The sequence below is a fragment of the Loxodonta africana genome, chromosome 4, assembly GCF_030014295.1.
Source record: "Loxodonta africana isolate mLoxAfr1 chromosome 4, mLoxAfr1.hap2, whole genome shotgun sequence".
Classification (NCBI taxonomy): Eukaryota; Metazoa; Chordata; class Mammalia; order Proboscidea; family Elephantidae; genus Loxodonta; species Loxodonta africana.
This window is the reverse complement of record NC_087345.1, coordinates 25,363,947-25,378,670: the sequence shown is the minus strand read 5'-3', so window position 1 is coordinate 25,378,670 and position 14,724 is coordinate 25,363,947. Positions and strand designations below refer to the sequence as shown.

Below are 14,724 nucleotides of genomic sequence, written 5' to 3'. Positions count from 1 at the left end.
TTTTAACAGAAACATTCTGCCTTCAGAGTCCACACTCTTAACCACCCTGCTAAACTTCCTTTCTTGGTCCTTCATGAATCCCACCCACTCTTATTGGAATCCAATATGCACTAAGAATCATGCCTGAGCACTGAAGTGATCAAGACAATAACATGAAGCCCTTGCCCCAAGGGCTTCACAGTCTAGTTGGGGGTATGGAGGCAGATAAATAAAGAGACCCTTACAGTATACAATATTCAATAGGCTATGTCAGGGGTAAGGCAAAGCATTGTAGGAATAGAGAAGAGGGACACCCAACCCTGCCAGACTAGACATGTGAGGAGGTCAGGAAACTTTCTAGAAGAGGTGGAACCTGAGCTGAGCCCAACTCCCCACAGAGCAGAAGGCCCTTCACACTCCTGCTCCTGCCCATCCTTCCTGCTTCATCTCTCCCCACACCCCACCTCAGTCCTGAGGCTCCCACTTCATTGAACTGTTTTGCAGTTCCTTGACTGGGCCATACACTCTCCCATCTCTGGGTCACCTGACTTCACCTCTTGCACCTCTTTGTCTTACTCTTCACCTGGCTAACTCTTCTCAAAGTGCAAGCACAGTGGTCGGCTTTTCTAGGAAGCCTCCCCTGACCAGCCTGAGTCTAGACCTCAATTACAGCATTTATCTTGAGTGTTTATTTATTTCTCTGCCTTCTCTATAAAACAGGAAGCTCCTTGAAAGCGGAAGCTATGCCCAGTGTCTGCCTCACAGTAAAAGTTCAATATAAGTCAAGTGTAGGGTGTTTTGTCTTTATCACGCAGCCACAGATCTCTTAGCTAGTCACAAATACCTAGACTCGCAGACCCTCATTACCACCAAGGAAAGATCCAGGGGGGGCTGTGACTTAGTTAAATTCATTGGAAAAAAAAAAAAATTGATCCCTAAAACATAAAAAAAAATACCTGTCCATTTATCTCTGTCCAAGCTCCAGGGACTTTATCGTGGCCTCGGATCCAATTATGTAAAACTTCAGCAGACTGATCCCAAGAAATCTAGGAGAGCACAAAGCACAGGCTGAGCCCCCTAATGCTGTGAGTCTCAAAGGCAATAGAAACATTTCTCTCCATCAGTGGCAGAGGTAGGTAGAGGGGACTGGCTTGGAGATCTACATTTTGGAAAGGGAATGATATACTGGGAAGACTTAAAGCCAGAAGGCTAGATGTGTTACTGAGTTGCTATAAATACCTTAGCATTTTCCTTTTTCCGGGTATGTTCATATGTTGCCCCTTCTTCTGGCTGGGGAGTACGAGGCGCTTTTCCATCAGCTATGAGTTGGACAGCTTCTACCTAAAGCCAAAAACATTACCTATGTTACAGCCCAGTGATCAACAATGGCATAGTCTGTTTAACTGAAGTTTCTGCTTAACAGAATAATTACATATGAATCTGTTCAGAGAGTCAGATTATGATGGTAACTTCCATTTCTTCGGGCCGTTTTATGTGTCAGGCAGTTTGGTAGGTCCTTTATATAAAATACCCCTTGCAAACAGCACACCAATCCTGTAAGGTGGAAATTATTATTCCTGTTTTACAGATGAGGAAACTGAGGCCTAGAGAAGTTAGCAACTAGCTCAGATCACAGAATTTGTAGGTGTCAGAGGCAGAATCTGAATCCAGGTCTGTCTACCTCCAAGATCAAGCCTGTAGTCTTTTTTAAATGACTCCCTTGTTTGAACAAACTTTACTCTCCTTTTGGTGATCCAATGGAAATTTCAGGAATATAAATGTAAAATAAATTATTGTGGGTTATTTTTGCTCATCATGATGATTCTGGAAAATGATACATTACTGTATTTAATTAATTTAACTTGCTTTCTAGCTCAGGACACCTGGAATAAAAAAAGTTAAAATCCATTCATGAGATTGATTGCTTTTGGGATGTTTCCTTCATTCTCTTCCATGCCATATTTGTTTGCCTTGAGTTGAGAGCCTCCCCGTTTCACTGGGAGGCCGATGTGAGCTTAAATCTGAGTTTCTCTCCAAGTACTCCCACCTGCTTACTAACCTACAGGTGAGCACATAGAGGGAGCCATCTGGGAACAGAGCCAAGTTGACAGCTTGTTCTACCCACCTCTAGATATAACGCCACCAGGCATAGGATCTAGGCCTGAGCAAATGCCACTGAGCACACATAATATTATGTTTATTGTAATTACCACAGCATTTACTACGCTTTGCATAAATAATGGCATTTGATTCTCACAACGACCCTACAAATCAGGCAGTATTAGCTACATTTCATAGATGAGGAAATCTAGGGGAAGGGGCTAAGTGACTTATCTATTGCCATACAACAAATAAGTGGTAAAATGAGGGTTTCAGCTCAGGTCTTTCTGACCCCAAAGCCCTATGCTCTTAAGCATCGGATGATACGAACAAAGCAATGTCCTCCTCTCTCCTAAATCAACATCTGCTGCTTTGTATAATTTTACTATCTACCTCTGTGTTGACACTTCCACCTTACAAAATTCTCGGAAACATTAAATGGTGTCAAAACCATCTGCTGAACTTTTCAGTATTTTTACACGCTAATATTTTTACTTTGTGGTGTACATGCTTTGGGCTTTTCAACCAGGGCACATCGGAATAAGTTAAGCAACACCAAATTTCAAACATTTTTAATAGAGTTCAGAATTACACAGCTGTAGCAAAACAATCAGTCATTACAAACAGGGCTGCACATTCAAATACTTGAAAAAATAAACGGAACCGTTTAATTGCCACTTCATTTGATCACTGCTCTCAGTGGAACCACAAGTCAGTTTCATAGACTAAGAAATTTTTAAAAGTTCAGATTTCTACTCTAAATATACCATCTTACTGGTAAATATAAAACCTAATTTTGTTTTTCAGCTTTATATTTTTACCGAAAATTCATATGGGCAACTTCTCAATAGAAGAAAAATATTTATGCTTTAAAGGTTCGCTAAATTCTTGATGGCATAAATATACTGACCATGGCCTTGATTCCTTCAGGAAAAAGAAATCGATTATAAAGTGCATCCACTGTATCATTGGGTTCGACGTCACACGACCTCTGAAGAAGGATGGGTCCTGTGTCTAAACCAGCATCACCCCAGAAAACAGAAAACCCAGCTTTCTTATCTCCCATAATTAGAGTCCTGAAAAAAGAAAAAATTCAATTAAAAATGCTGGTTAGCTGAGAGATGAGTTGCTGATATTAAAATACATGGGAGCTACAATGGAAAAGTAGATGGTGAACAAAGCTACTGTGAGAAATTAACTGCAGTGCTGGGAGATAGAGAAGACAGGATGCAGAGCTCATAAAAAACAATACCTAACAGTACTGCTGTTTACACGTCTTCATAACCACAGTCTTCCTAGTAAGCACACAGTAGTGACTTAGAGTAAACCAAAAAAGGCGCTAGAGTCCATCATTACTGCCTGTCACGACTTGACTCCCAGATGCCAACTGGGAGGAACAAGTAATTTGCCCGCCTGGGTCCAGTTCCTACATTGTGCTTGAATAATGAAAAATAAAGTAGAGGATACTTGGTATGATGTGAAGAGAGCTGATTATTAACACAGGTTGTGTAATTCATGTATAAGCTCTTTTAGGATTAGCTCTAGGTTGTCTAAACATTGTAGTGAAAAATAATTAATTTAACTATTTGTATTGTGTGCTCTATAAAGCTTAGCCTAAGAAAAAACGCCAGCCCTACAGGAGCTTATAGTAAAAAATGATAAGCAGTGTATAAAGACAAATACATAAAAATGCATACAGAGAGAGTATGAAATGGGAGGTCAACCACACCCAAAATTGAAATTATTTTTATTTCACTGAGTTGCTGACCAGGCAAGACATCAATGGATGAATTAATTCTTTTAAGAAATAATGAGGAATTAATTGGCATTGTGTTATCAAGAATCTTAAAAATATTCATACACTTTGACCCAGTGATTCCACATGTGGGAACAATGTGAACAAAACAAAACAAAACAAAACGTAAGTTTAAGTGTATAGGTATCCATAACAGTATTATTCACAAGACCGAAAAGGCAATCAATTCATGTAACAAAACTTTAAATACAATGAAATATTTTTTAAAATCACATTTCAACAAGTACGGACTTTCTGCCTATTCAATAATTTGAGGGATACCAAGGAGATGTGCCTGTAAAAAAGAGAAGGTAGTGAAGGTGTGAAAGGCCCATTTCAACCCACAGCAATGGCCAGGAAGCCTATAGTGTGCCTATAGTGTACCTATATTATCGGATACTATAGTGTATCAGGCGCTGTTCTTGATGTTGGGGAATACAGCAATGGCAATGTTGAACAAAGTCCCTTCCCTCAGGGAGCTTAAAGTCAACGGGGGAAGACAAACGATGAAGAAGAGAATTTCAGATAACTCAGTGTTTCTCAAACTGAAGTGTAATTGAGATGTTCTATGCAAAAAGAGTTCTGTGGTCAAATAAATTTGGGAAACTGTGTACTTGGACCATCTCTTGGAGAATCATGACATTCACATTCAGGTACATGTCAAAGGCTCTGAAAAGTCCTGCACTAAAGAAGCCCATCATAAACCAAACTTGTCAGACTATAGAACCTTTGTTTGCTCAATACCTAGTTACATTCAATGGAACTAGTGCTCCATGGACTATTCTTGGGAAATGCTATCTTGGTTCATGAAGCGCCTCTGGATTTCAGAAGCCTTCATGCTATAGTAGCAATCAGGACCTCACAATTGTTCAAACAAATTAATTTTCTTGATCACCTAGGTAAAAAGCAGAAAGATTACGAGCAAGGAAAATAGGCTCATATTTTCTGTTATTAAAAAACTCACCAGTTGATAGCAGAGGGTCCTCTGTGCCTGGGAAGGATGGATGGGTGATATATGATGGAGCCATGCTTTGGGCTATCAATGACATCCATGGGGATGAACTGTGTGCAGAAGGGAAGCACGTTGAGCTCGGCATCCACAGATCTGTAGGCTTCCACCACTTCCTTGATGGTCTTGCCCTTGACTCTCCATCTAGGGAACTTGAACACAGGGGTCCCATCTTTTTCTGCAGCCAAAGCTAAGCATGAAAGAGAAGATTATTTTCATTAAAAAATTTCATTGCTATGGATTCATATAAAGTCCCTGGGTGCTTCAAATGGTTAATGTGTTTGGCTGCTAACCAAAATGTTGGCAGTTCAAGTCCACTCAGAAGTGCCTCAGAAGGCTTGGTGATTCACTTCCAAAAAACCTGTCATTGAAAATTCTGTGGAGCACAGTTCTACTCAATTACCTTGATGCAACAGGCTTTTTTTTATGGATTCACATTATTCACAGCTTCATGAAATATTTACAAATAAAACATTGTGAAGAACAATTTAGATGCTAACCAAAAATTGTTACAATTTTATCATGATCCATCCATTTTCTAATGTGATCTCTATCTACATATTTAAAGCATAATGCATTTGAATTTAAAAGATTATGGCTATACAGTATTTTGATATTTTACCTGAAGCTCTTTCTTTTTTTAGATAAAAATGATACCATTTTTAATGCAAGTATCTTATTATTCCTAAATAAAGCTGACTTTTAGTCATATATTTCCAGCTTGTCCTTTGCATTGTTCAATTCTATTTTTTAGTGGATTTCATTGTTGTTGTTGTTGCTCATTTTCTTTTTTTTTTTTTTATTGTGCTATAGGTGAAGGTTTACAGAGCAAATTAGTTTCTCATTAAACAATGCACATATTGTTTTGTGACATTGGTTGCCAATCCTGTGATGTGTCAACACTCTCCCCTTCTTGACCTTGGGTTCCCCATTTCCATTCGTCCAGTTTTCCTGTCCCCTCCTGCCTTCTCGTCCTTGCCCCTGCACTGGTGTGCCCATTTAGTCTTGTATGTATGGTTGAAAAATGTGTATTATTGTTTGTTTTATAGGCATGTCAAATCTTGTGGCTAAAGGGTAAAATTCAGGAGTAGCTTCGGTACTGAGCTGAAAGGGTTTCTGGGGGCCATACCCTCAGGGTTTCTCCAGTCTCTGTCAGGTCAGCAAGCCTGGTCTTTTTTTTTTTTGTGAATTAGAATTTTGTTCTACATTTTTCTCCAGCTCTGTCCACAACCATCTATCGTGATCCCTGTCAGAGCAGTCGGTGGTAGTAGCTGGGCACCATCTAGTTGTGCTGGACTCAGTCTGGTAGAGGCTGTGGTAGTTGTGGTACATTAGTCCTTTGAACTAATCTTTCCCTTGTGTCTTGGTTTTCTTCATTCTCCCTTGCTCCAGACAGGGTGGAAAGAGTGGAGTATCTTAGATGGTTGCTCACAAGCTTTTAAGACCCCAGACGCTACTCACCAAAGTAGGATGTAGAACATTTTCTTTATAAACTGTGTTATGCCAGTTGAGTTAGTTACCCCCCGAGAGCATGGTCCCCAGCCCTCAGCCTAGTAACACGGTCCCTAAGAGAGCTTGGATGTGTCTATGAAGCGTCTATGATTTTACCTTGGTCAAGCTGTGCTGACTTCCCCAGTATTGTGTGCTGTCTTACCCTTCACCAAAGTTACCATTTATCTATTGTCTAGTTAGTGTTTTCCGCTCCCTCATAACCATCAAAAGTTGTTTGTTTCTGTGTGTAAACTTCTTCATGGATGTTTTTATAATAGTGGTCTTATATAGTATTTGTTTTTTGTGATTGACTTATTTCACTTAGCATAATGTCCTCTGGATTTATCCATGTTGTGAGATGCTTCCCAGATTCATCATTGTTCTTTATTTTTGTATAGTATTCCACTGTGTGTATGTACCATTGTTTATGCATTCATCTGTTAATGGGCACTTAGGCTGTTTCCATCTTTTTGCTATTGTGAATAATGCTGCAATGAACATGGGTGTGCACATGTCTACTTGTGTGACAGGTCTTCTTTCTCTAGGATATATTTCTAGGAGTGGGATTGCTGGATCGTATGGTATTCCTATTTCTAGCTTTTTAAAGAAGTGCCATATTGTTTTCCATATGGCTGTATCATTTTGCATTCCAATCAGCAGTGCATAGGATTTCCAATCTCCCCACAACCTCTTCAACATTTGTCATTTTGTGCTTTTTGGATCAGTGCCAGTATTGTCGGGGTTAGATGGTATCTTAAAGTAGTTTTGATATGCATTTCTCTAATGGCTAGCGATAGTGAGTATTTCCTCATGTGTCTGTTGGCTGCCTGAATGTCTTATTTGGTGAAGTGTCTGTTCATATGCTTTGCCCATTTTTTAATTGGATCATTTGTCTTTTTGCTGTAGAGGTGCTGGAATATCCTACCGATTTTAGAGATGAGACCTTTGTTAGATATGTCACAGCCAAAAATTTTTTTTCCCAGTCCGTAGATTCTCTTTTTACTCCTTTGGTGAAGTCTTTTGATGAGCATAAGTGTTTAATTTTTAGAAGATCTCAGTTATCTGGCTTATCTTCTGGATTGTGTGTATTGTTAGTTATGGTTTACATCCTATGTGTGCTGTATATTAGGGCCCCCAGCATTGACCCTATTTTTTCTTCCATGATCTTTATAGTTTTTTTTTTATATTCAAGTCTTCGATCCATTTTAATTAGTTTTTGAGTATGGTGTGAGGAATGGGTCCTTTTTTGTTTTTTTTACAGATGAACATCGCGTTTTGCCAGCTCTATTTGTTAAAAAGACTGTCTTTTCCCCATTTAATGGACTCTGGGCCTTTGTCAAAGATCAGGTGACCACATGTGGATGGATTTACATCTGGGTTCTTGATTCTGCTCCATTGGTTAATGTGTGTCAGTTGTTGTACCAGTACCAGGCTGTTTTGACTACTATAGCTATGTAGTAGTTTCTGAGGTCAGGTAGCACAAAAAGCCTCCTATTTTGTTGTTCTTCTTCAATAATGCTTTCCTTATCTGATGCCTCTTTTTTTGCATATAAAGTTAATGATTAGTTTTTCCATCTCGTTAAAGAATGCTGTTGGTATTTGGAAAGGGATTGCATTGTATTTGTGGATTGCTTTGGGTAGAACTCACATTTCAGTATGTTCAGTTTCCCTATCCATAAGCATGGTATGTTTTTCTCATTTATGTAGGTCTCTTTTGGTTTCTTGCAGTAGTGTTTTGTAGTTTTCTTTGTATAGGTCTTTTACATCACTGGATAGATTTATTCCTAAGTATTTTATTTTTTTTAGGGGGTATAATAAATGGTATTGTTTTCCTGATCTCTTTTTTTGTAGTTCTCTTTTTTGGTGTATAGAAATCCAACTGATTTTTGTATATTTACAAAAATTATACCTTTATTGCTCATCCAGCTACTTAAAGAACATAGATAGCTTTGAATCTGGAGCCAAATGCCAACACCAAGAAAAAAAAAAAAAAAAACTTAGACGCTGTTGTGTCAATTTCAACTCATAGTGACCCTGCAGGACTTCATGTCCAAATTAGACATAGCCTCTGACATAGTTGGAAAAATCAAGCTTCTTCTCCCCGTATCTCTCAGGGGTAGGTCCCTTTTATCACAAGGCAAATTGTAGACCTAAACATATTGTCCATGCTAAACAGGCAGATACCAGAGGATGAAGGGAAGAAGTTGCTGAACTGACCTGAGCTGAGGTGGTCTAGTTCCTTCTTCCAAACTCACCAATAAGGTAAGTCAGTGGAGAATACATGCTCTGTGTAAGGTTGTGCCATACTGAAGCAGATCTGAGGCTCCTTCCTGAGGAAAGTGTCTCTTCCCCAGAAATGACTCCCTCCTATCTTCTTTTTTTACCTTCACGTGGAAGTGTGATGGCCTTCCAAAGTACACCCAGCAAAAGCCCTTTTTTTCCATAATAAAATGTCATTTTTACTACCCTTTTGGTTAGCAGCTGTAGCTCTTAACCACTGTGCCACCAGGGTTTCCTTTTACTAAGTACATACCTTATATACATAAAATACATATATATAAATAGATTTAAAATAAACTTTATATGTATTTATTTATTTATATTTATTTTCCATCGATAACACAAAACAACTACATTTTAGGCATTTTCCAGAAGTCTTAACTAAGGCATTTTTATCCACATTTTTTGTTTCCTTTCCCATTCTCCCCACCAAGCACCAACAATTACTGGTTCACCATGTGATGATGCCTCCATGAAAAAGCCTAAACTCTGAAGCCTAAGTAAGACCTGCAGGACTCTGGCCATGAAAGCTACGCCTTAATCGATCCATTCAGAAGAATTTGAGAATTTGTGAACAACAATGATTACAAAATGTAAATGATCGTAAAATGTTCAAAAACCTGTAAACAACCCAAATGTGAAATGACAGGAAAATGGATAAATGATTGATTTTAAAACATGTGGGGGAAATTAGGAGAAAATTGTGAAAGAAGTTCTCATTTTAAAAATGTGCTCCACTGAGACAGGCTTGAGGCATCCAGCTGTTGGGTTCTTCTGTTGATTTTTGGCTGCTCCAGGGAATAAGAATATTCACTGATGTGATTATTGATTATTCATTATGAGCCAGAAGCAGCGCTGAGCACTTTATACATATTATCTCATTTAATCCTCGCAGTAGCCATGTGAAATAGGTACCACTGAACTGAAGCTTAGTGAGTTTAAGTCACTTGTCCAAGGTCACATAGCTAGTAAGTAAAAGAGTCAGCATTAATTCCCTGACTCCAGACCATATGCTGATAACAATATACTGCACCACTTCCCAGGTTCCTCTATAAGTCAGGTTGGTACTTTGTCTATTTCTAAGTCCTCCCAAGAGCCCAGTGACCATAACCAAAGGAGAGGTGGTCCTGGCCCTGTGAGCAGTCACTTGGAAAGGGTTTATTTCCTAGAATCCACTCTGAAAGGAGGCTGAAAAGTCACATGCTTGCAATTCCTCTGAAGTGCACGTACCTGTTAGAGGCTGCTAGCTGTGCCCTATTCTTCCTTTAGCAATGGACCTCTCTGACTCTAGTTGAACCCATACCCACCCTGAATAAAATCTATTATGTCTCAGCCTCTCTTGCAAATAGATTTGGGCTGTGACCAAGTTCTGGCCAATAGGATATGAGTGGGAGTAATATGTGCAACTTCTGGATTATGCCATAAAGGGCTTGCCCTCTACTTCTCCTCTTTACCTTCTTGCTTGCTGTAGTGAAGACTAGATGGTTGGGACTGAAGCAACTACTTTGGACCAGAGATGGAAGCCCAGTGTTGACAACAGCAAAACAACAAATAGAAGGAATCTGCACTGGCTCTGGATAGCCAACCCAGACTTGAGAAATGAGCATCTATCTAATTTAAGCCAATATTATTTGGGGTCTCTCTGATTTAAAGCCAAACTTATATTCCAAATATCCCCCACAAAATGCTGTTAGGAATACATAATGATGGGTCAAACGGTGCCAGCAACAGGAATCTGTCCCCTTCTTCCTTCAGAGCTGGGAATTCATGAAGCAGGTCCCCTTGGAATTCCCCAGGCTGAGATAACCTTCTTCTGAAACAAGAATCATTTCTAGTTCAAGCGATTAAATTCAAGTCCATATGTGCTCTTGGCCCAATTTTGTTTTTAGCTTGGCTCTTAAAAAATAATATTAAGATATAATAATTTTTTTTTCTTGGCTGTAATCATTTTAATTTTTCTTGTGCTTTAAGTGAAAGTTTACAAGTCAGTCTCTCACACAAAAACTTATATACACCTTGCTACATACTCCCAGTTGTTCTCCCTCTAATGAGACAGCCCGCTCCCTCCCTACACTCTCTCTTTTCGCGTCCATTTCACCAGCTTCTAATCCCCTCCACCCTCTCATCTCCCCTCCAGGCAGGAGATCCCAACATAGTCTCAAATGTCGACTTGATCCAAGAAGCTCACTCCTCACCAGCATCCCTCTCCAGCCCATTATCCAGTCTGATCCATGTCTGAAGAGTTGGCTTTGGGAATGGTTCCTGTCCTGGGCCAACAGAAGGTCTGGGGGCCATGACCACCGGGGTCCTTCTAGTCTCAGGCAGACCATTAAGTCTGGTCTTTTTACGAGAATTTGGGGTCTGCATCCCACTGCTCTCCTGCTCTCTCAGGGGTTCTCTGTTGTGTTCCCTGTCAGGGCAGTCATAGGTTGTAGCCGGGCACCATCTAGTTCTTCTGGTCTCAGGCTGATGTAGTCTTTGGTTTATGTGGCCCTTTCTGTCTCTTGGGCTCATAATTACCTTATGACCTCGGTGTTCTTCATTCTCCTTTGATCCAGGTGGGTCGAGACCAATTGATGCATCTTAGATGGCCACTTGCTATCGTTTAAGACCCCAGAAGCCACTCTTCAAAGTGGGATGCAGAATGTTTGCTTAGTAGATTTTATTAAGGATATAATAATTTTTAAAGTACTTACAAAGAATTAGAATAAACCCTAGAGCTGCTTCTTCTGAGAATAAAAAAAGTATAATTCTGATGTTATCACAGATCACTATTTTCCAATCAATGTGTTGCACTTTACCAGTCATTTATGAAGATCCAAGTAATAAGCCAAGATTTCTAGTCTCTCCTTCTTATTCCCTACCTGTAGTATTTGTGGATTTTTATCTGTCTTAAACCCATTTCTCAACATAACTATGGCTTACAAAACAGGATCACACTGTGGCTTGCTTTAGGGTTGGCCATCTTCTCAACCCACCAAGCAGTCCCAGCCATAATTTGTAATAAAATAATAGCATATCTTATGACCCCATATCAATTTTTGTTACTGGGACTGGCATTTCCTTCATTCCCACTGGCATCTCTGCATTAGGCATTATTCTGCATGTGCCATAGCACCTTTGGAAAGTCATAAGTGTGTTCCAGAAAAAAAAAAAATACAAGCCTAGGAATTCTTCTGATGGACCTGATGGAGACTAATGGGAAACCTCTTAATACAATAAGGACTTGTGCCTTTGTCTTGGGACCCATAGAGAAGAGAAGTCTGGGGTGTCCACATCTACTATGAAAATAGACTTGGCATGAGAAGGCCTTCAATAGGTGATGTGGAGGAGGAAAAGCCAAGAGGGGGGTGCACAGTCTGGGTCTTTGGTGCCTGTGGCAAAGAAGTGGGAGTACAGCTCATATCAGGGCCCTGAGATTAAACAGCTGAAATACCAGTATAGATTCCCTGACCCAGTTGTCCCAAGATACACTCACCCAGTGGGTCAGCTTTTCCATCCATGTCTGGAACCGTGAACACTCCCACTACACGGTGGCCCTCTTTCCGGAGGTGGCTGTAGACTTCTTGGCCAAAGAGGCTCTGACCGATAAGTGCCAACTTCAACTTGTTTTTGAAATAAACCTGCAGAACAATTCAATGTTAGCATGGATAGGAGACATGAGGATAATAAACCTTTTTTTCAGTCATACAGGATGACTTGAGGACTACGAAAGGCTCAAAGCTCTATAAAATAAAATTTTTATTCATCTGCACTGAACTGTGGATCTGAAAAAATTATGGATGACATTGTAAAGAACAGAAATTCCAGAACACTTAACTGTGTTCATGAGGAACCTATACTTAGACAAAAAGGCAGTCATTCAAACAGAACAAGGGCATACTGCATGGTTTAAAGTCAGGAAACGGGTGTGTCAGGGCTGTAGTCTTTTACCATACTTATTCAATCCAAGAAGTTGGAATGGGGCATTGGAAGACGATTCATTAACAAGCTGCAATAGGCAGATCACACAACCTTGCTTGCTGAAAGCGAAGAGGACTTGAAGCATCTACTGATGAAGATCAAAGACCACAGCCTTCAGTATGGATTACACCTCAACATAAAGAAAAAAATCCTCACAAATGGACCAATAAGCAACATCATGATAAACAGAGAAAATATTGAAGTTGTCAAGGGTTTCTTTTTACTTGGCTCTGCAATCAATGCCCATGGAAGCAGCAGTGAAGAAATCAAATGACATATTGCATTGGACAAATCTGCTGCAAAGGACCTCTTTAAAGTATTGAAAAGCAAAGATATCACTTTAAGGACTAAGGTACGCCTGACCCAAGCCATGGTGTTTTGAATCACCTCATATACATGTGAGAGATAGACAATGAATAAAACCCACTGCCCTTGAGTGACTCATAGCGACCCTATAGGACAGAGTAGAACTGCCCCATAGAGTTTCCAAGGAGTACCTGGCGGATTTGAACTGCGGATCTCTTGGTTAGCAGCTGTAGCTTTTAACCACTATGCCACCGGGGTTTCCAGACGATGAATAAGGAAGACCAAAGAAGAATTGATGTCTTTGAATTATGGTGTTGGAGAAGAATGCTGAATATACCATGGGCTACCAGAAGAATGAACAAATCTGTTTTGGAGGAAGTACAGCCAGAATGCTCCTTAGAAGCCAGGATGATGAGACTTCGTCTCACATACTTTGGACATGTTATTAGGAGGGATCAGTTCCTGGAGAAGGGCATCACACTTGGTAAAGCAAAGGAGCAGCGAAAGAGAAGAAGACCCTCAATAAGATGGATTGACACAGTGGTTACAACAATGCGCTCAAGCATAACAATTGTGAGGATAGTGAAGGACCAGGCAGTGTTTCGTTCTGTTGTACACAGGGTCGCTATAAGTCAGAAGCGACTCGATGGCACCTGACCTGTCTCAGACCTTGGTGGGAATTTTATGTAGTGTATTATCTATGCACCATACTAACTTTCTAAAATGTAAATAGTTCTAAAACCCAAGACACATTTGGCCCCAAAGGTTTCGGATAAGGAATCAAGGCCTGCAAAAAACCCACTGTTGTTGTGTCAATCCCATCTCATAGCGACCCTGTAGGACAGAGTAGAACTGCCCCATAGGGTTTCCAAGCCTGTAATCCTTACGGAAGCAAACCACCATATCTTTCTCCCGCTGTTGAGTTTAAACGGCCAACCTTTTAGTTAGCAGGGTTCCTTCAAGGCCTGCACATCATATCATTTAATTTAATCCTCACAACTCCCCTGTTTTATTATCCCCCATTCTGTACCATTTTAATGGATGAATAAATTGAGACTTAGAAAGGTCAGATAACACCCTCAAGTCACAGTGCTAGAAAGGGGGATGGCTGAAATTTGTCTTCAGATCTGTCTGACTCCAAAGCCCATGTATACATTTTAAAAATAAATGAAAATGAGCTACTACCACCCATCTCATCATCTTCCCTTGAAAAGATTAATACCAATCCCAAAAATACAGTGATTATTAAGAAATGTGAATACCACTGAACCAAGAACAATCAAATCCACTGTCGAGTGGATTCTGACTCATAGCGATCCCATAGGGTTACCAAGGCTGTAAATCTTTATGGAAACAGACTGCCACATCTTTCTCATGTGGAGCCCCTGATGGTTTCCAACCACTGACCTTTCGGTTAGCCGTCAGTCACTTTAACTGTTGTGACACCAGGGCTCCCTATAAACACCATATGATTAAAAATCCACACCAGTTGCCATCAAGACAATTCTAACTCAAGACAACTCCACAGAGGCACTAAAGTCATTAAACTTTTTAAAGATTGTCTTTAAGCAATTGTTGTTGTCGATAGGTGCTGTCGAGTCAGTTCTGACTCATAGCGACCCTATGTACTACAGAGCGAAACACTGCCTGGTCCTGCACCATGCTCACAATCATTGTTATGCTTGAGCCCACTGTTGCAACCACTGTGTCACACATATCTTTGATGGTCTTCCTCTTTTTCGCTGACCCTGTACTTTACCAAGCATGATGTCCTTCTCCAGGGACTGATCCCTCCTGATAA

General features: G+C 40.1%; 1 protein-coding gene across 1 annotated transcript in view; it reads right to left on the bottom strand.

The window, feature by feature from the left end:
* ALDH1L2 (aldehyde dehydrogenase 1 family member L2) overlaps window positions 1-14,724 on the bottom strand; it is a 95,439-nt gene that overhangs the window by 66,494 nt on the left and 14,221 nt on the right. Inside the window, exons 2-6 of the mRNA XM_003405640.4 lie at window positions 12,133-12,277; window positions 4,839-5,073; window positions 2,990-3,155; window positions 1,219-1,320; window positions 936-1,025 (exon numbers count right to left, since the gene is read on the bottom strand). Coding sequence (XP_003405688.1) covers window positions 936-1,025; window positions 1,219-1,320; window positions 2,990-3,155; window positions 4,839-5,073; window positions 12,133-12,277 — 738 coding nt within the window. The remainder of the gene's footprint in view (window positions 1-935; window positions 1,026-1,218; window positions 1,321-2,989; window positions 3,156-4,838; window positions 5,074-12,132; window positions 12,278-14,724) is intronic.